At 47.2% G+C, this 21,262-nt stretch overlaps 1 protein-coding gene across 2 annotated transcripts; it reads right to left on the bottom strand.

The window, feature by feature from the left end:
• Window positions 1-161: 161 nt before the first annotated feature.
• On the bottom strand, window positions 162-20,870 carry pik3c2b (phosphatidylinositol-4-phosphate 3-kinase, catalytic subunit type 2 beta). 2 transcript variants are annotated; one of them, XM_007540907.2, is made up of 33 exons: window positions 20,516-20,869; window positions 15,919-16,771; window positions 14,917-15,017; window positions 14,293-14,453; window positions 13,986-14,106; window positions 13,163-13,274; window positions 12,721-12,800; window positions 12,582-12,645; window positions 12,354-12,500; window positions 12,201-12,234; window positions 11,934-12,129; window positions 11,589-11,711; window positions 10,508-10,675; window positions 10,160-10,274; window positions 9,934-10,076; window positions 9,427-9,615; window positions 9,244-9,337; window positions 9,026-9,120; window positions 8,602-8,782; window positions 8,282-8,389; window positions 7,640-7,732; window positions 7,435-7,564; window positions 7,145-7,281; window positions 6,891-7,060; window positions 6,660-6,816; window positions 5,750-5,859; window positions 4,461-4,656; window positions 3,345-3,469; window positions 3,151-3,268; window positions 2,497-2,572; window positions 2,306-2,412; window positions 1,291-1,419; window positions 162-1,193 (listed from the first exon to the last, which is right to left on the bottom strand). In XM_007540907.2, the coding sequence occupies exons 2-33, from the start codon at window positions 16,747-16,749 to the stop codon at window positions 1,002-1,004; spliced, it is 4,803 nt and encodes a 1,600-aa protein (XP_007540969.1). In that variant the 5' UTR covers window positions 16,750-16,771; window positions 20,516-20,869; the 3' UTR covers window positions 162-1,001. The 2 variants fall into 2 exon arrangements, with proteins under 2 accessions (XP_007540969.1, XP_016520831.1); XM_016665345.1 differs by having other exon boundaries at window positions 12,354-12,645; window positions 20,516-20,870.
• Window positions 20,871-21,262: the final 392 nt, after the last annotated feature.

A 21,262-nucleotide genomic window follows, 5' to 3' on the forward strand; every position in this document is an offset into this window, starting at 1 on the left:
TAATGTTACAGAGGTACAGGTAGGAGGCTGAACCCAGTTAACAGGTTCTGTTCGGGTAAACGTTACTTCCTGCTACAGACTGGACCGGACTCTTATCTGTGATTCAACATTTGTGACTGACTACATTTCCAGATAAATAAGGAGAAAAAAACTAAAGATTCACTTTTTCACTTCAAGTTTATTGTTTTTAGTGCAAATAATTACAAAAAATTCCAGGTAAAGAAACTTCACATTTTCATGTTCGAGGTTCAGTCTGATCAAGCGGAGGCTGCAGGCCAGAAGCTGCTCACTGGAATATAAGGTAGGCGGGGCTTCTACTGATCGAACAAGGTAGTGGGCGGAGCCTCATTGCTCTCACCTTTACCTGGTTCTCCTTTAAAAAACCATGAGTACAATTCATTCTAAAAGTATGTCTCATGTTTATGGAGGGTCACATGGTTACACTGATAGCTTCAGTTGTCATGGTAACAGGCACAGCAACCTGCTACCTGTTTGCTTTGAGCTGGGAAACCCACAGCTGCAAGCTTGTTTGTCCAGGGGCCAGGGTCACAGGCGGCTTCAGCCAATCAGAGCTTAGAGCTGAGGAACGCCCAATCACACACTGTCTGCCAGCTGGATGTCCCAGTCCTGCAGCTGCCACATTCATCTGGTCTACAGCGCTAAAACAGAGAAACCGTCCCAAGAAGGCCATAAAACGGTCCGGAACCAGCAGAACTTCTGCTGTCCTCAGCGGGTCCGAACCCTTCAAGACTGAAACGATTCATTCATTCACCAGCTTGTTTCCTAGAGAAATGCTCCCAGTTCCTGCATGTTCTCTCTTAAAGTCCAGCTCATTATTCTACGGTTCTGAGAGGAACCAGAACTACTCAGCAGCAGCAGATCCATCCTTGTAGTCCAGCTTCAAACTGACATGAAATCATCTCAAATGTTCTTGATGGAAAACTGCCAGTCTTCAAATCTACAGCAGCTTTTATTTTGAAAGGACATCCCTTTGCTTCCTGTCAGTGGGCAGAGTCTGAGCCGGTTGGACCCAGTCGGTGCCAGTCGACCCAGTGCTGACCCGGGACCAGCCTGGTCAGGGTGATGAAGGTCTCCCCCAGCAGCGTGTTCTCCCAGAAGGATCCGTCGCTCAGAACCCTCAGGTGGATCACCCTCTGGTCCAGGTCCCCCCGCGGGATCCGATCATACACCAGCTGCGGACACACACACACACACACACACACAGAGACAGCCAGGTTGATGCTACTGGTTCCTGATGGTCCCCTGGGTGGGACAGGAAGTGTGTCTCACCATCTCGTTGTAGGTGGGGTTACAGGTGCGCCGCGCTGCCTTGGTCTTCCTCTTGCCCGTCTTCTGGGGGTCCGGCAGCAGGTAGAGCTTCACGTACGGGTCTGGGTCGGTACCGTCCTGGAGGGGCTGCTGCACGGAGACACACCAGAACCGGGCTGGATCAGTCCAGGTTTCAGGTCTGACAGCAGGTCCGTCTGCAGCCAATCAGGAGCCAGGAACACCTCTACCAATTTTTTTTCTCTTTAACATTAGCTTACGCTAATTCTTTTATCTTTTGCTGTTTGGCGTTAGCTTGCGCCAAAATTTTTCCGTTTCGTGCTTTAGTGTTAGGTTACAGTTTTTTGTGTCCAGCTTTGTTATGTTTAGCTGTATAGCATTAGCTTGTGCTAATTTGTTATGTTTAACTGCATAGCATTAGCTTGTGCTAATTTGTTATGTTTAACTGCATAGCATTAGCTTGTGCTAATTTGTTATGTTTAACTGCATAGCATTAGCTTGTGCTAATTTGTTATGTTTAGCTGTATAGCATTATCTTATAATTTTTTATGTGTTTAGCAGTTCAGTACTAGTTTGCGCTAATTTTATTTAGTTTTAACTGTACAGTTTTTTTCGTTGTTTAGCGTTGGTGAAGTTAGGATTCTTGCTTAGTGAATTAGTGGTTAGTGAACCTAATTCTTTGGTTAGCTTTGCTCACCCCTGGCAATACCTTCAGCCGATTTTACATATATTCTCCATTATTTTCAAAATGTCAATCAGTTAGAGGAAACACAAGATCAAGAAAATATAAATGATTTCTATTGATATCTGACACCAGACACATTCATCTAATTGAAGATCTTAGTCCAAAAATTAACTAAAAATGATTTTCCCATGACAAACATGGTGGCCTTCTTGAAAAATAAAAAAAATATCAGTTAATATGATTTCTATGGGTCCAACTGCACATGACTTGACACTGAAAGTCTTCATCAGGACTCAACAGAACCTGAAATCAGAACCTGGGTGCGGTACTGACCAGGCCTCTGATGTGGATCACCATGATGAACAGCTTATTGTTCTTGTAGGAAATGGACAGCTTGACCTCTCCGAGCTCCGTTCCTGCAGCTGGAGACCACAACACCTCTGCAACACACACACAGCAGGAAGCGCCTGTTACCATGGTGACCACATGGATCCGTCCAATCCTGGAGCAGCAAGGGAACGTACCTGCAGGTTTGCTGCTGCCTCCTGTGGTTCGTTCGTCTCTGGACAGAGGGTGGAAGAAGGTGTAGACCAGATCACACTGAAAACACACACACACACACACACACACACACGATGTGTGACAGCAGAGACCCGACTGACAGGTCCACCAGAACCCTGCAGAACCTCCAAGATAAACAGAACCTCTGCTGCTGCCTGATAGGACGCTCACACCCACTCTGACATGGAGCCACATTCTTTACACTGCAGCATGTTTCCGTAAAAAACCTTCAAGTGTGAATGAGAGCATAAATGTCTCTTCAATTTCAGAATGACAGCCATTTTGAAAGATGGCTGCCGTTTTCTGAGCCTTTTAAACCAATTGTTGCTATAAAATCTAATCCATTTTCATGACTTGGATGAACTTTCTGTCACATGTTTTTAACTTTGATCATAATATTTATACAACTTTGAAGTAATATGCAGCAAAAGCAGAAACCAGTCCGTTAACCACTATCAGTCGTCAACTGTAATGGTTAACATCTTTAGCTCCCACTAATTTTTAAGATGCATTTATTGTTTCAGTGTTAGTTTATGATCCACATAAGAAAGATTTAGCTGAAATATTAAAATATGCAAAGCATTACTACAACAGCCTGGACTGCAGCCCCAACCCACCTGAGCCACCTCCGGCGCCGCGTGGATCAGGTGCCACACGTAGCCGTTCAGCTCGTCTTTCCTCCGGTCCGCCGTCGCCTCACTTCGGGAACGGCCGATCACAAAGCGGCTGGGAAAACTGGGCGGGGCCAAGAAGACAGTTAGAACCTTTAACCCAGCTGGGTTAGCGGGGCCTGGAGGGGCCCAGCGGGTACCTGGGCAGCTTGGAGGAGGGGAAGACGAGCCGCAGTTTGCTGTGAAGTTCCTGGAACTCCTCGAATGTCCTCTGAACCAGCTGCACCTCCTGCTGAGCTTCACGCTCCACCTTCACTACAAACGCCTGGAGGGCCAGAGAGACAAATCAGACATCAGACATGCTGCGCCGCATCTATGGGAGAATTTTTCTGCCATAATCCAAGAGCACACATGTTCAGTCTGAAAGTAGGATTTCATGTGTTTTGTACTCAAAACTTCTCCTCCCGCTCGGACTCTCTGCTCGCTTACAAAACATGGAACTCTCTTTTGGCACAGTTGCCTAGCAACCTCTCAGCCAATAGAATGAAATGTTGTAATGGGAGCATTTGCTTCCTTCTAGCCGTCTGCCTGTGTGGCTACTATCGTAGCAACTTGTCCCACCCACTGGATGTAGAAAGAAACAGCAACGACAGCTTTCTGCTCTGTAGTGCACTAAACATCCGCCAGCAGAGCTACTGCTGGCTAACAGCTGCTGATCGCTAACAGCTACTAATCGCCAACGGCCGCCGATCTTAGGCAGGATTTTGTTCACCCAACCAAACCAAAGACAACATAGTCATGACATGATATGTAGCTATATGAAGTCCTGCTTTCAGACTGAAGATGTGCGCTCTTCGTTATGGCAGAATAATCCCCCATGTGCCTCAGACATGCAGCACTTAAACAAATATCATTGTATTTGTTGTTTAATTTATTTATTTTGGATATTTAGCATATACTCCAGTTCCAGTGTTAAATGTTCAATGGATTAAAGTTTATTGATAATGTGTTCTTGAATTATTATGCCATTACTATTATATTACTGGAAAATGTTCTCAAAACTGAGATATTATAGTTTATCACAAGAACTTCTGGGACAATTTTTCATCCAGTAACATTTGTTATCATAACAGGCATAACTATAATAAAAACTAAACAATATTTAACTAATAAGAACTAATAAATGCTAACAATCTAAAAACTAATCAAAACTAACTGAATTAGACACAAAGTCACGACAAAATAAAACAGCCACAGTGAGAGCGGTGCCTGGCGGTCAGACCTGCAGCGTCCCGTCCCAGCGGCGCGGTACTCACGTAGCCCTTGTTGGCGAAGCGGATGTGTCTGCAGATGTAGAGGTTCTTGATGACGCCGTCGCTTCTCGCCGTGTGGATCCGGGGAGCGAAGGACAGTGCGGGTCGGTCCTCCGACGAAGCGAACTTCATCTGGGCCAGGTTATGGATGAAGAAGTTCAACTTGGTGGCGACGCTGCCCAGACTGGACTCGATCAGCCTGGAGGAGGAGGAGACACAGCTGAGGGTCAGAGGTCACAGAGATCCAAACCAGTCCAACCAGATGTTATGCCATAGCTGTGACCATAGGAGGCGCTGTTGCATTTCAATACTATTCTATGCCAAAACCATAAGTTATGCAAGGGGGGAAACAAAAAAGATAAGAACGAAGCAGCCGACCAAAAAATAAAAAAACATTTGATATTATATTATTTAAACCCATTTGTTTGAACTAGCATACAGCTTTAATTATCTTTGTACTGTCTTATAAATCTTGTTTGTGTTTTTTTTTTTTTTTATTACCGGTATGTATTTTAAATCTGCTTGCTTTTATGTCAAGGTGACCTTGGGTGTCCAGAAAGGTGCCTACAAATAAAATGCATTATTATTATTATTATATTTCCATAATCATAGAAAGTCAGAATATGATGGCTGTTATCAGATATTGTAACCAAACTGTTACTTATAGTAAAATAATAAACTCTACTAAAGCATTTAATGTTTTTCTAAGAGAGTCTCTGTGAGCATTTCTTAAAAATATAGTCTGTGTTTTCAGAAAAGTTGAGCAGACTTTCCAGAAATGAACATGATGCATTTAAAATGTGCCACAATTTCAGTAAGTTGGCCATTGAGAGGAGCTGGATCGCTTTAAGGTTTTGTTTATGTCTTTTGATTAGCTCTACAACCTTAAGAAAATGAAGAAAATAAGATATTGTATTAGAGAATTAATACTCCATGGTGCCAATAATGCTGGAATTAATAAGACTTCTGATTTAGTGATGTATTCATGTTAGTTGTGTTACCACCTCCAAGCCACTAGAGGCAGTAGCAGAACCCAAAGGATACAAATAGACAGATTTAGAAGTAGAAAGCTACAGAATGTGTTAAGAACTGTGAGCTGTGCTGAAGTAAATAAGAGAGAAATTCAAAAACATGCTAAGAAATATCAGATTTCAAAAGAAAATCAAAACAAGACACCATGGATAATAGTGTCCCCTTCATTCCAGGAGTGAAATAGTCCCATTTCCAAATATGGTATGGGTCTGCCTGCCCCTTCCTGTTAGCTGCAGCGGTGTGCTCAGGTGGAGGCGCACCTGGTGAAGTAGGTAGTGGCATCAGCCTCCGACTCGTGAGGCCTCAGAGCGTCGTAGACGTATTTCAGATCATACAGATCTGAGAGTTCAGGAATCCCACAGGAGAGCATCTGCAAGCAGAAACACTGTTAAAGCTTCTGGATCAGCAGAAAACTGGAGGCCTACTCACCCACAGCTCTCAAAAATCTATGCATTACAGCATGAGTGACCAAACCGCGGCCCCGGGGCCGTTTACGGCCCTCAGGACGACTGATCAGAATTCAAGAACAGCTTAAATTTGGATTTGTCAGTTCAATTAGTTTGATACATCTAAAAACAATGTTAGGGTGAAATTTTCACTGATGCCAAGCTGCTCAAAACAGGAACGACTAAAATCTTGAAATGGGAAATGTAAAGTGCAAGGCAAAGCTTCCACCCAGAAGCATCCAGACTCAGGAACGCACATTTAACAAACTTAGCAAAATAAAGCAGGAGTGAGAGACACAGACAAAAAAAACAATCTTGGTCAATAATCAATCTGATTTATTTTTTCTGCAAGACTTTTTTAGCTTAACATCCATGATTTATGCTTCTCTTGTCCACAAAAACTTGGGGATCTTTTACTTCATCAAAACATTGAGTGTTGAGTTTATCGAGTGTTGAGTAAAAACAAAAATAAAAAGTAGATTTTTGTGATTATAATTAAAAAGAAAAATACAAAAATTTAGTGGCCCCTGAATTATCTTCAACCTGACATTTGTCCCCAAGCCCAAAACATTTGGACACCACAACTGTCTCCAGATTCCTCCATGATAAACCTTCAACAGACACTGGTCACCCACGGAGTGCCACAGGGTCCACTGTTTGGGTCGCTAGTGTGTGACTCCAGAACCGGTTGGTACCGTCTGATCGCAGGCGTGTGTGTTCTCACCAGGCCCAGCAGGTTGAGGAACAGGTGTGTGTGTTTGCGGATCAGGTTGTACGCATCGCAGCACAGGTCAACGAACTCGTGGAAGCGGCTGGAAGGTTTGTCTCCGCCGTTGATGACGTACGCCATGTCGGAGGTGAAGACAAAGGGGGCGCGGTCCCTGCAGAGGCAGCCATGACGATGAGCGTCTGTAATCAGGCGTTCTCCTGAAAGGCGACATCGCCGGCCTCTCACCGCTTGATGTTGCCGAACATCTGGGCGTGTCCCAGGAACTTCCCGAAGTCGATGTGGAACATGTGGCCGCTCGTCTTCAGCATGATGTTGTCGTTGTGGCGGTCACAGATTCCCAGGATGTAGGTCGCCACGCAGCAGCCGGCGCACGAGTAGATGAAGTTCTCCACCGCCTGACAGAAAGGGTGTTAGTTCAACTTCCTGTTCCAGCTGGGGACCTTCAGAGTAAAAGCCTGGACGTGAGCAGGAAGTGTTACCTTGTCGTATTGCTCGTCAGTCGGGTTGTGCTTCTGCAGCCAGTCGGCCAGCGTCCGGTCCTTGAAGGATCCCGTGACTCCATGTTCCACCTGGATCTTCCTCAAGGTGTCTGCGTGAGGAATCATCTCCACCATACCTGGAGACAGGTAACACACCAGTCTGTCACACCTGGAGACATGTAACTCAAACAGGTTTCAACTGTCCTCCTGACTAATTGTCCTCTCTGACTTTAGGCTGGCCACTTCACCTGTTCTCCACCTGCTGACCAGGTGTGCACCTGTCGCCTCACCTCGTCCTCTGCCTGTGGAGAAGCATTTGAAGATGACCATCCTCATGTCCAGCCCCTCCTGGATCCAGATCTTGTTCATGATGCGGATCATCTGCAGGGTCAGCATGTCCTGTCGCAGGTCGTCTCCTGACTGCACACAGAGAGAGACGTCAGTCCTCACAGGCACCCAAGTGTGGGCTTACCTGTGGAAGCAGGCATGCAATACCTTGAAGATGACATTGATGTTGTCTCCGCGGGGGTCCAGGTTCTGGAAGGACAGTTTCAGAGGAACGGCGTTGGAGTTGAAGAAGGAACAAGACTGAAATGGAGAGAGAAGAAAGATTTGCAGATCAAACCACCCAACCTGTTCCCCTCCTGGCCTGTGGGGGCGCTGCACCAAGAACCACTGAAGGAAGTTAGGGTTAACCCTAACCCTAACCTCTGAAGACACTGAGAGCAACTTCCTTCTTCACCAGATGGAAACAAGATGGAGATTTTAGCGTTGGAGGATTTCTCTTTAGTCTAAAGACCAGGAGCCATTTCTGCTGCTAGCGCTAGGCTAACACGTTAGCTTTGGTTGGATTTACCCAGAATGCCCTGTGCTGTGCAGTGAGAAAGAGAACCACAGCAGCTGGAAATTAAACAAATGTTGCAGTACTTGAACTGAGTACCAGACCATCAGGAGGAAAGCAGCTTTAATGCTTCAGGAAACTGGGACGTTTCAGACGACGTCCTGGTCCCAGTGTTGTTGGGACAGTTTGAGGATGTCTGCAGGTGTGTGTCAGTCTGCAGGTGTGTGTCAGTCTGCAGGTGTGTGTCAGTCTGCAGGTGTGTGTCAGTCTGCAGGTGTGTGTCAGTCTGTAGTTACCTGGATATTGATTCCTGAGACGAGCAGCGCTGGGTTCAGAGGTAACCTGCAGCAGCTGTTTACCAAGAAGAACTGCTTCATCTCATCCAGACTCTCTCTCAGGACACTCTGAACACAAACAGAACCAGTTCAGGATCTGCTGCCCCCTACTGGACAGTTTGTTCCTCCTGCTAATCAGATACTTTAAACACTGACAAAACAATAACTACATCATCATCTCCTGGCTACGGTTACAATAAACTGATCTAAAACCATCAGTTATATTTCACAGCAGGATTCTCTTTTCTGTGACACTGAAATAAACGCAGAATCTTCCTCACCTGTCGGCTGGAGGGCGTGGCGTCCCGGACCTTCTGGGCCACCTTGGTGAGGATGGAGACGAGCCAGCACTGCCGGTCAAACTCGTCTCTCAGAGCTCGGCCCACGCAGCACAGCAGGGCAGCCAGCAGGTGCTGATAGCGAGCGCTGAACTGGCTGTCCTGCAGGTTGTCCTTCAGCAGCCTGTCATGGACACAGACACGGAATCACAGCGGCTAGCTTCTGCAGGATCAATAACCGACCAATCAGCAGCTGATTGATTGCTCTGACCAAAGACTGTCTATGAGGGAGGAGGTGTCACTCTGACTATGTTTCTGTACCCAGAGGGCATCAAGCAAGAAGCTAGTGTGGGCTAGTGGGCTCGATACTGAACCAGAACCAGAACCAGCTGAACTGGTTGGAGGTTTGAGAGAAGCTGCAGCTCACCAGAACAAGTAGTGAGCAATGCGAATGTCCCCGATGGCTCTCCGTAGGAGAAAGCGGACCAGAGAGCTGTCCAGGTAGCACTCGTACTTCAGAGCCTGAAACACAAACAGAACCGGCAGAGAGGAGGACCGGTTGGTACCGGCTGCTAACAGGTTCTGGTTTCATATTCCTGACTTTTCCCAAATACAGGAGGACGCAGGACAGGTGAGAGGCGCTACCTGAACCAGCTGAGGTAGAAAGTCCAGCAGCTCCGGGTCCGATATGGAGTCCATCCACTGGACCGCCGTCCTCCTTAGCTCCTGATCCGGAAACCTGGAGAAAAAAAAAAAAAAACACAGGAAACTGTTAGAGTCAGGTGAGCTAACCTGGGTGACATACTGCATCTCCTCTGTTCAGCGTACGATGCGTGCAGCAGCCCCAGAGCGTCCAGGTAACCCAGACACGCCCACTGCCGCAGCAGGGCGTAGATTTCCGGCAGACACGCCCACTGCCAGCAGGGGGCGCTGGCCAGAACCAGAGGCAGCGCTGCGCTTTCCGACTGGCAGAAGGCCTTCTTCTCCCACAGCAGCCGCTTGTCGTCCGCCGTCAGCCTGCAGACAGGAATCAGGGAAAAACACGGGAACAACGTAAACATGTCAACGATACAGGAAGACTGTAAAACCACACACACTGATACACACACTGACTCACACACTGATACACACAATGTGTGTATCAGTGTGTGTATCTGATACACACACTGATACACACAATGTGTGTGTCAGTGTGTCAGTGTGTGTGTATCAGTGTGTGTCAGTGTGTGTGTATCAGTGTGTGTCAGTGTGTGTGTATCAGTGTGTGTCAGTGTGTGTGTGTCAGTGTGTGTGTGTCAGTGTGTGTCAGTGTGTGTGTATCAGTGTGTGTCTGACCAGTGGAAGGCCTTCTTCTGCAGGACGTCCTGCAGCTGGATCTGGCTGATGGTGTCCAGCCTGCTGAAGTCGTACTGAGGACAGAAGTCAGCAGGGGGCGGTGTGCTGAAGATCACCTCAAAGGAGGAGGTGGGGAAATCCACCTGGGGACACACAGGTGAGGCGTCACGCCGTCTGGCTACATCGTCAGGAGGAAGGTCTTCACCTGTCCAGGTGTGGTTCTCACCTGCAGGATGACGCTGTCCGGCTGGCTGAAGTTGGGAGAACTGGTTCTGGCATTTCCGCTCCTCCCTGGCGTTGATGGCCACAGACCCAGCAACTTCCTGCCGCACGTCAGCACACTGCACACACACACATAAAGCACACACTCATCAGCACACACACCTCCACCAGCCATCAGCAGGTAGATTTACTGAGTGACCCGTGACAGGAAGCTGAACCGTGAGTCCATGTCCCTTCAGTCTAAATGGCCGTTTCCATGGTGACAAGCCCAACAGAACCAAGTAGGGAGCTAATATCACATGTGAACCGAGGTGACCAATCAGAAGAGCTTCCTGGGAGTCATGTGACTCACTGTCTGAAGTTGAAGAGCGGCATGGTGACCCAGCCCAGAGGCTCCGTGCTGCGCCGCTGCTTGCCCTTCTCCTCGGCTCCTCCAGGGGGCGGTAGAGGGCTGGCGTACAGCGTCACAGTGAGCTGAGACTCCCGGGGCAGCTGGGTAATCTCCACTGGGAAACACACCCTGAGGGGCGAGGGGGTTAGGGAGAGGTCAGAGGTTAAACTGAAGGATTAATGGATAGATACAGCTGAGTATCATCAGCATAACGGCAGACATTATGATGTCTGATGATGTTACCAACTGGTAATCTAATATATATTAGATTATTTTATTTTAGAGTTTCAATTGATTATTCTGATGATTAATCGGACAAAAAATTGGAACATTCTGCTAATTTTTCTCTTTAAAAAATTTAGAAATACATACAAAATGCAAACAATTAAAGTCCTTTTTTTAAAATAAGAAAATAAACATTCTACTGCCTAAAATTGGATTCGTTAGGCAAAAGCTTGATCATTTGTAACAAAGGATGCATCTCCAGATAAAAATACGGTTTTGGATTAATAAATCTAATTAAGACATCTTCAATGGCTCTTTGAAGAAACTTGATGAGCTACAACATTTAATTACCCTTTGGGATGAATAAAGTATTTTTGAATTTGAATCTAATTGGACAGCAAAAGATACTCAGTACGATTTTCTTTGACAGAATTTGAACCAGATGAAGCTAAAAAAGCAACTTGATGAGTTTTGGGTAGAACATAATTACAGACAAAGAACCAAATGTTTAAATTTTTGTAGAGTTTTAACTTAATTACTGCTCTGTGATGTTCTTTGTTCGATTACTTCAATAATCGGGCTTTTGTTTCACCAGGAAAATCTAGTTGAAATTAAAAATCTCTTTTACAAGAGAATCCTGGCCGAGACTGGCAGCAGCACAGCACAGAAGAGCGAAGTGGCCAAGCACACAGCCCTGTGGCACACCTCAAGTAACCCTGAAGATTCAACTAACTGGGATGTGTGAACCAATCAGATTTAAACAAGCCAACAGAAGCCGGACCAGGTGAGGCTGTGATGTCACGGCTCAGGTGCGTACCTCTGGTCCCACACCACCAGGTGGAACAGGTATTTACTGACGGCCTGTTTGCTGGTGTGCTGCGGCGCGCAGAGCTCTTTCCCTCCATGAGTCAGAGAGCAGGACAGGAAGAAACCCTCGTAGCTGACCAATCAGAGAGCAGAACACACATGATGTCATGATGAGTTCATGAGCAACAGGCCAGGTGTACTATGCGCACATTTTCAAAAAATATTAAATTCTCAGAATCATCTCTGATCCGGTCAGAGAACATTTAATCTTTCTATGGTTTAACAGAACCGACCCACCAGCTGCAGAACCAACCGAGCTACAGGAAACCTGATGCAACCCAGAGAGCCGCCGTACCTGGTTGCCCAGGTGATGGGGATGCGATGGGCGGCGTACACGTTGAAGGACAGCACATTGGTGACGAGGCCGGCCTCCTGGACCGGCGCTGTGGCGCTCCGGCTCTGCGCCGCCGTGTGGAAGTTGGCGTTAAACGTGCTGCAGTATAGCTCCACCAGGTCCAAGATGGCCGCCGTCAGCTTCTCCACCACCGACTCTGCAGGAGGAGAGGAGAGCTGAAAGAGGTTCTGCTGCAAGAACTAACCGAATCACTGGTTCTGGTCGTACCTCTGTTCTCCCGCAGCGACAGCACTGATGCATCCTGGGAAACAGGAAGACGTTAAACTTCTGAGTGTCTGCTACAGAACAGGCCGCAAGAAGGACAGACAAAAACAGAAGACCAACCTCTGAGAGAGCCCTTAAAGGGCTTTAACCGCTCACCTTCAGAACCTTGGGCTGCAGGCGACAGGGGCATGCTGGGAGCTGGTTCAAGGCCGCTGTCACATCTGGCGTTTCCACGGCAGCCAGCGAGCTGCAGAGCGCCTTCACTGATTGGACGAGGCGCTCCACATGCAGGAGCAGCTCCACCTTCAGAGAGCGACACAAATAAGAGTGTGTGTGTGTGGTCATGGTTATTTTTATCTTTAAATATGTGTGTATACAGGTCACCTCTGACAGCAGGAAGGACTCGGCCTCGTTGTGAAAGGTGTCCAGCAGCAGAGTCAGAGCCTCCCTGATCAAACACATGGAGACACTTCTTAACGGAGATCGACCAATCAGAGCTCTGTGGCCAGGCCCCGCCCCTCACCTGGTGACTGTCTGTTTAATGGGACGCTCCTGCAGTAGGATGCAGTGGTTCATGGAGGACGGCGTGTCATCGTCTTCCTTCTGGAAGGAGAATAAGTCTCTGTCTCTGATTGGCTCAAACAGTCAAAGGTTCACTTCCTGGTTTCAGTGGATCTGAGATCTGATCGGTTAGAACAGAGCTACAGGGTTTGCCGGTTCAGTACCTGCAGCTCACCTGCAGGGGGCGGAGTTCTGCTCTGAAACTGGATAATTTTTAAATGACAGAAGCAGGATGTGTGACCCGGTTTGTTTTCCAGAACCCGGCGTTTGTTCCTGCAGCCTCTCAGCTGATTGTTTCATTTCCTCTTAGACCAAATTTTGTGTGTGTGTGTGTGTGTGTGTGTGTGTGTGTGTGCGTGCGTGCGTGCGTGTGCATGCATGTGTGTGTACGTGGGTGTGTGTACCGTGCGAGCCAGGTTGGTGTTGACAGCAGATCTCTTGGTGAGAAACAGCCGAATGTCCCAGTCAAACTTCAGACACTGTTGGACAAACTCCAGACCGGCCAGAGTCTGAGAGCTGAAGGACGGGCAGAGGGACGGGCAGAGGGACGGGCAGAGGGACGGGCAGAGGGACAGGTGGAGACAGAGAAAGGGACAGCATCAGTTTTATTCAGAGTTTGCAATATTTGGGTTTTTCCTCCAATTTACTGTGATCTCTGTTTATCATGGTCTCCTCAAATCCAAACTTACAGAAAAATTTACACGGATCCACAAAAAACCTGGCCCGGATTCCTGCCAGAATCCTGAGAGAAACCGGCCCGGATCAGTAAATGGTTCTTCATGAGTTACTGTTTCAGAGCAGGAAGTTCAGCTGCTCTTATCTCTCTCACACACACACTTCCACACATTCAGCAGCAGACAGCTGTGCGTGCGTGAGAGAAGACATTTACAGCTGCTTCCTGCTCTGAGCGGACCGGAACCAGAGATCCAGAAGAGGAACAACATCTGGGAGCAGCCGGATCAGAACCAGCAGGTCCATCTCCACGAAGGACCATCTGGTTTCACGACCTTTAACCTGACGAGGAAGTCATGTTATCCTTCAGCTGCTGTGGTTCTGATCGTCTGAGCCCAGATCGGTTCCGGTTCTCTGGAGTCGGTTTCAGTTCCAGTTTTGTAGGCGACAGAAGATCCACATAACTTTACCACAAACCACAGAACCAGAACCTCCTTTGAGCACCAGGACCAGCTGTTGGACCTCCAGAACCAGCGGGACAGATCCGGTTCTTACTTGCTGAGGAACTCCTCGTGTCCGCAGACCTTCAGCAGGTAGTCGTCCACATCCAGGTGGTCCAGTTGGTCCTGGGTGTAGCACAGCGTCTGGTAGATCAGCAGGTCCACCGTAGACGAGCCTGAGACACACAGACCGGTCCGGTTAGGCTCCGACAGAACCAGACTGAACCGGTTCACGAAGCAAATCATCAAGCAAACACCCAGCGTAACCATGGAAACTCTTGTTTAGCTGCTCAGCTGTTCTCCCACAGAACTGCCTCCTTCACTCCAGAACCTGTCCGGTCGGTACTTCCTGGGTTTCTTACCGTCGCAGGTGAAGGTCAGAGGTTCCCTGAACGCCTCGCAGGCCACCGTCACCTTGACGGCTACGCCCAGAGCCTGGTGCAGCTCATCATGGCCGACCGACGGCGACCACACGAAGCCAGCGTTCCTAGAACGGTTGGTGCTGGGGTATGCTGAGCGCAGCCTACACACACACACACACACACACACCTTTTGAGTTTGTATCCTCTAGTTAGCAATTAATCAATTACTAAATTAGTTGAAGATTATATCAATAATCGATTAATCCGTTAAATTGTTTCAGGCCTAGTCCAAGTCCACCTTGGTGCAACCAAATCTGCTTTTAATTGTTGTATTCAAACTTGGCTGAATACAAAAAGTGCTTCAAATGAAGACTGACCTAGATCCTGTTTTAATGGTGAGAAAAGACAAAAGATGTTTTCAGTTTTCTTCTAGTTGATAAACTGGATGCCTTTCATTTAACACGGAAAACCTGCAGAAACCATTTGTAGTTTTGGATCTATAATCTGTTTCTAATCTACTTTTATCTCAGAACTTTATTTAATTAAAATAGTTCGTGCTAACTTTGGACACCCTGGTCTGAGCTGTTCCTGGAGAATTACTGAGGAAGGGGAGGAGTCACTCACACATCCAGCATGTGGCAGAACGCTGCCACTTCCTCGTCTCTCTCCTCCGACACCTGGAACAACTCGTATCCAAACCCGTTGGTCCTGGAGCCCAGACGCACCTGTCATCCAATCAGAGCACAGACACCCAGCAGCCAATCAGAGAACAGATTTAATTTTTGGAAAATCTGGATTTGTTTTCCACCAATGCTCCATCACGCACGGTGTGTTTTATTGTCAGAATAAAATTGTTATTTTATGACAATTCCAACATTAAACATAAAATCTAAACTGAAGAACTCTTGTGAAGTTATCTATAGAATGTAAGCATTAGTTTGAGTTTTACAGGTGAGACTTTGAAACGATTGTGTATTTGGAAGAAAAAAAATCTGATTGAAATAACATCAGATTGAATAAAACCTTTTTCTCATAATTTTAAGGCTGTTTTTCTGGTAAACTTGCATTATTATTGTTATAATATTATGACTATATTTTTATAAGTAAACAAAAATTCTGTTATTGTGGCCCTGTTACTCCACCGTCCATCTCACAGCAGGGATTATTCAAATGAAAGCCACTTTTTATAAATATTTTATATCATTGGTAATTTTCTTACTTTTAGAAAAAAAGTGAGAAAAAAATCAGAAATCAAATATGTTCAAATAATTTTCTAAACCTATCAGACTGCCAGCTGTGATAAATAAGCAGCTCAGTGATGTAACTTCCTGCTGAAGCTCCACCTCGTTTCAACCAATCAGAGGCCAGGATGATCATCACCTGAGGTGTGATGAGACTTTTCTCCAACAGGGGGCAGAACTGAGTGGATTGAGCTCAAGTTTAGTAAATATTCCTGCAATGGGGACGCTCTGCTGGATAAACTGGTCTGACTGGTGTTCAACTGGAGGAGAACATGAACTGGGAGGAAATGCAAATATAGACAGGAAGTCCGGTTCATATAAACAGGATATCTGGTTGATTCTGCAGCCAATCACAACTCTGTACCGGGCCGGTCCAGGTTCTTACCAGGTCAGCGGAAACCCTGCGCTGGTTCTTGTTGCTCTTCGCTGCAGGTGTGTAGGTCCTGGGAGGCACCTGTGGGGGGAGGGTCTTACTACGGGCCACGGGCTTCCCTAATTGATCCCCGTTGGTGCGGCGGGCCGGCGGCGCCGGACGACCCTCGTTCAGTCTGGCCAGCGAGTCGTTGATGAGGTCATAGTTCAGCTCCGCTGAGGTCACCTTCAGCTGGTCGCCCCCAGGCTGGAACAGGTTAACGTCCCGGGTGGAGGGCCGGGGGGGCAGCAGGGGCAGCTCCGACCCCGATGGAGGGGGAAGGGGGTGTCTGGGCGGCACGGCGGGGGGAACGTCGTCAGGCAGGGCCGAGCCTTTAGAGAGGAACCCTAAGCCAGGTCCAACCGAGTCGCCAGAACCAGAACCAGAGAACTTCCTGAGCTCCGGACCGTCCAGGATGTAGGGTGTCTCCTTCATGAAGACCCCAGTGGGGGGCGCTGGTCTGGGTGGGAGGGGCAGCGGGAAGTGGGACCCCCCGGGCTGGTTGGGGGAGGAGTCGGGTCCAGAGAGGTCCAGCAGCAGCTCCTCTGAGGAGGTGGGGCGGTTCTGACCCGGCGTGGAAGGATCTGGAGTCTTTAGGCCCGTCTGGCTGGGAACGCCGGGTTCTGGGAGGGCAGACCCGGTCCCGGTTCCGGTCTTGTCCTGTTTGAGTCTGGACAGAGCGTCGTACTCCATCTGCAGCGCCTCGGCCAGAACCAGCTCCCTCTGGCTTAGACCCAGAGCCTCCAGAGCGCCCCAGCCCGCCTCGCTGCCCTCCTTCTGGGTTTGGGTTTGGGCCGCAGACATGGCGGCTGCGGTGGGAGCAGATCTGACGAGGAGACGGTCAGAAGACAATCTGGGTTATTAACATCACTCTGACGCAGCTTATTACTGTAAAAACCTTTCAAACATCGAACGTTAGCATCAGCTATTTCATACCTACAAATACTATACTTATTCAGTTTTTACGTAAATAAGTTAGTACATTTGTTGAGTAACTTATTTTTTTATTCTTTTGACTCATTTTCATTTTGAAAGTTGCCGTGATCCTCAGCAGTGACACCTGGTGGTGGAAAAACAAAACTACATTCACTACAGATTCCTGAACTCCGTTGGAGCAGTGTTACTCTAAAAATCTTTCAAATGTGGAAACAATCTTATTCACTACTCAGTTCAGATGTTTTCCATGTTTCCCATCATCCCCTTGAATTTTTAAGCCTTTTAAGCCAATTATTGTTTAAATGTTATCCATTTTCACAATTTGGATGAACTTTTTGTCATACCATATGCTTGTGACATTGGTCATCATATTCATACAATGTTAAAGTAATAACGTAGCAATTTACACACTGAAAAAACAGTCATCTTCATGGCTAGCATTAGCTTCCTCTAAGTTTTCTTATGTGTTTAACAGTTTAGCATTAGAGGAGCTAAGATTCTTGTTGGTGTGCTGTCCTCTCCACTAGTTATATCAACTCTTTACATTAGTGCAAACATACATTCTCCATTACGACCAAGGCGGCCATTTTGGAACATGGCCACCTGATAAAGGAAACAAGATCAAGAAAATATATATGGTTTCTATAGTTCAAAACATGTAGGCTGTGCTTTGACAAACACATTCATCTAATCTGTGATTTTCGTGCAAAAATATGTTTTACATGGTGGCCATCTTAAAAAAAAGTCAATGTATGATTTAAAATATGTAAAAATATGAATGAATTAACACCAAACACATTAGTCTAATTGCTGGACAACCATGCTGCAGGTGACTTGATCCCTGTATTTATATCTGTTCACGTCTTCCTGAAGCTGTTTATGAACATGTGTCAATAAACAGGGCCTGGACTCTGCTGGAACCAGACCAGAGGTTCTACTTGACCTCTGACCTCATGGTCATGTGATTCTTAAGGGATCAGACTCTGCTTCACGTTCTGTTCAGGGTCTTCTTAGAGGAATCTACTTTCAGTAAGCTGCAGGTTCTGGTTCTAAATAATAAAAAACAGCTGAGCAAATAAATCCGAGTCACCTGAACCAATCACAGTTCAGATTGGTCAGACTCCCAATCTGACCAATCTGATTGGTCAGATTGGGAGTCTGACCAATCTGCAAACAGTCTGACAAATCGTCGCTTTAACGACCCAAACAGCTTGTTTTGTTCATGCATGCACACAACGCTGGAGGGCTAAAAGTTGATTCTTTTCCTTCCCATCTGTAGCGGCGCCGCGCTAGAGCTGCTAACAAAATGAAACCAGGAGACTCAGAGCTCCACAGCAGAGGGAAAAATAACAGAAAAATCATTAAGAACAACTCAAAACTACTTTTTCAATCATTCTCTGTGTTGGATGTGTTACACACAGACTCAATGCCCGATCAACTGACTGATGTTCACCTTCCACTGGGAAGTTGGGGGCAGGATCTAGCGTGTGTGACATCACACTGCAACGTGTCTATTGGTTCACTGCTGGCTCCTAAAGGTTATAAAAGTGGAGTGGGAGACATTCACCTGTCTACTTTTAAAACTTGACCTGAATCTGGTTCTGGTTCTGCTGGAGGTTTCTTCCTGTTAAAGTAGAGTTTTCCTCTCTACTGTCGCTACGTGCAAGGTCAGAAGGAAGGATTGCTGTAAAGTGAGCTGATGCAGTTTGCTGGGCTTCCTTAGATGGAAAACTGTACAAACCGAACTGATGTGCTGCCTAGTGTCAGAGAGTGAATGAAACCTGTTTGTTTAGTGAGGAACTCTGAGACAACATGCTGGGAATCAGAACCAGGAAGTGAACTCAAAGAATAACAGAAAGAGAAGCTGGTGTGAGTCTGACATGATGGGGGTTTTAACAGCTTTTAACAGGTTTTAATTACCTCTGTTTTTCAGGTTAAGAATGAATGAAATGAATATTATTGAGGTTATGTTGGACTGTCAGACTGAATCAGCTGGTTCTACCACATTCTAAGGCCGCTGATGCTAATCTGAGCAACGGAGACGACAGATAGATCAGGAGAAGAAGAAGCGAGAGCGACCAGTCTGTGTGAACTCCCCGATCAGACAAAAGGCTTTTCAATGAAGCAGAGGGGCAGGATAGTTCGGAACAAAGAGCTGGGCCGGAGTCACATGGCCGAGGTCAAAGGGTGACCCAGTCAGAGGGGGAGGGGCCACAGTCGCAGCCAAACCCCACCCCTTGCCAGATACCCACAAACATCCTGAGGCTCAGACTGGAAACAAGTTCCTGTTACTGGGAACTAAGCGTCATCAGAACCAGGCAGAGATGAGCAATGATCGACAGAGTGGAAGCTAAAGGAACCAAGTCAGTCCGTCCTCTCTGAACACCAAAGCTCTGTTAAAGGTTAAAGGTCAACACAAACTCCTCATACAAGCTGTCAGGCACGGTGGTGGAGGGCTGATGATCTGGGCTGCAGCAGATCTACGAAAGAATGACTGAAAAAGTTAAGACTCAAAGTCCTGGAATGCTCTAGTCAAAGATCAGTCCTCGCAGGATTCAGTCAGTTTTGACAATATATCGGTTCCGGGAAGGAATCGGTTCCAGAATCTGCTCAGGAATCTGCTCTGATCTGCAGGACAAGCCGACGTTTCCTCCAGCAGAACTTGCTGCTGTTTGATCTGCTGAGATGATCTGGTCTCAGAGAACATTCAGCTGTCGGGCCGAAGTCGGACCCAGAGGATCTTCTGGTTCTGCTCTGAAGGAAAGAACTGTGTGGATCTGCAGGCTTACAGAGGAAGCTCAGTCAGCTGCTGTGACTTCCGGTCATGATGTCATCGCAGCAGCTGCAGAACAGCATGCAGCAGCAACAGGACCCTCACGGCAGAACCTGGAGGTTTTGGACTCCAGAACCAAGACAGACGTTTAGCCGGACCCGCAGGGCATTCCGGGAAAGCTCCATCTGCTGACATCATCAGCTTGATCCGCAGCCTGTCTGTGAGGAACCGCTGGAGAACCACAGCGGTTCCTCAAACCGGTTTCACTCAGCTGGAGAACCGGAAGTTCACCTGCTGCACGCTCAGCCAGGTGAGTTGGCTTGTCTGCGCTGAGACCGTCCAACCAGATTCCATTCAAACATTACACACTTTACCTGGGCTTCTTTCACCAGCAGAACACCTGAAGATAAAACTAATCCTCATTTTTCTGTGACGTCATATGAATCCCACTCACAGTTTGGACCGGAACTTAATCCAAATGTTGCTGATTTTAGATTTTTCTGAAGGTTTTTCCCTCGGAGGGAGAGTGGAGGGTGCGCAGCTACGAGCCTCCTCAAAAAGAAAACCCATTTCAGAGCCTAAACGAGGCTTGGATGTTAATCATTTCGGAGCCGAATTTATTAAAGGAGCCGAGCCATCGGAACCTCGGACGTAATGGTGACCGAACCGCAGTCTGGTCTCACAGAGATACCGGAACATTTTTAAATGTCATTTTTGTAAATGGAGTTTGGCTGAAATCCTAAGCTCTTCCAGTCTGATCCACCAGTCTGGCCCGGTGGATCAGAGTTCTGATGAATGGACCGGACCCGGCCGTGTTGGTCGCAGAACCTGGGGGCCATATGGACAGGTCCACAGTCTTACCTGTCCGTGAAACTACGGGGTCCGGGAGGGGCCAGCGGCTGCCATCTTTACTTTCCTCCGGGAATCATATCGATCCAGGCGGAGTAACGGTCAGGAGTCACCACTGCGTCCGGTTCTCCTCTCATGCAGACCGGAGAACAGCCCAGCCGCTGCCCGGGCTCCGGCTCCTGACTCAGGATAAGCAGCAGGCCCGGAGGTTCTGCCCGGTTCTGACACACGGAGAAAGAGGTGCGGACCGCGGGGCGAGGGCTGCTTGGCAGCTGCGGAGCTGGGCTGTCAATACACACTAATACACACTGTGTTTCCGGTTTACCTTTCACAATAAAAGCTAGACACAATCCTGCTGTATAGTTGCGGGGTTATCTACAGGTCCTTCTCAAAAAATTAGCATATTGTGATAAAGTTCATTATTTTCCATAATATAATGATAAAAATCAAACTGTCATATATTTTAGATTCATTGCACACCAACTGAAATATTTCAGGTCTTTTATAGTTTTAATACTGATAATTTTGGCAAACAGCTCATGAAATCCCAAAATCCCTGTCTCAAAAAATTAGCATATTTCATCCAACCAATAAAAGAAATGTGTTTTAATACCAAAAAAGTCAACCTTCAAATAATTATGTTAAGTTATGCATTCAATACTTGGTCAGGAATCCTTTTGCAGCCTTCAATGTGGCATGGAGGCCTCAGCCTGTGGCTCTGCTGAGGTGTTATGGAGCCCAGGATGCTCCGATAGCGGC

This window comes from Poecilia formosa, unplaced genomic scaffold (assembly GCF_000485575.1).
Source record: "Poecilia formosa unplaced genomic scaffold, Poecilia_formosa-5.1.2 Scaffold572, whole genome shotgun sequence".
Classification (NCBI taxonomy): domain Eukaryota; kingdom Metazoa; phylum Chordata; class Actinopteri; order Cyprinodontiformes; family Poeciliidae; genus Poecilia; species Poecilia formosa.

Coding starts and splice junctions, on each gene's coding strand:
- pik3c2b (XM_016665345.1), bottom strand. CDS start 16,749: ATGTCTGCGGCCCAAACCCAAACCCAGAAGGAGGGCAGCGAGGCGGGC. Junction 3,269..3,344: donor CCCTCCTCCAAGCTGCCCAG/GTACCCGCTGGG, acceptor GGCCCCGCCCAG/TTTTCCCAGCCGCTTTGTGA. Junction 1,194..1,290: donor ACCCCACCTACAACGAGATG/GTGAGACACACT, acceptor GTGTGTCCGCAG/CTGGTGTATGATCGGATCCC.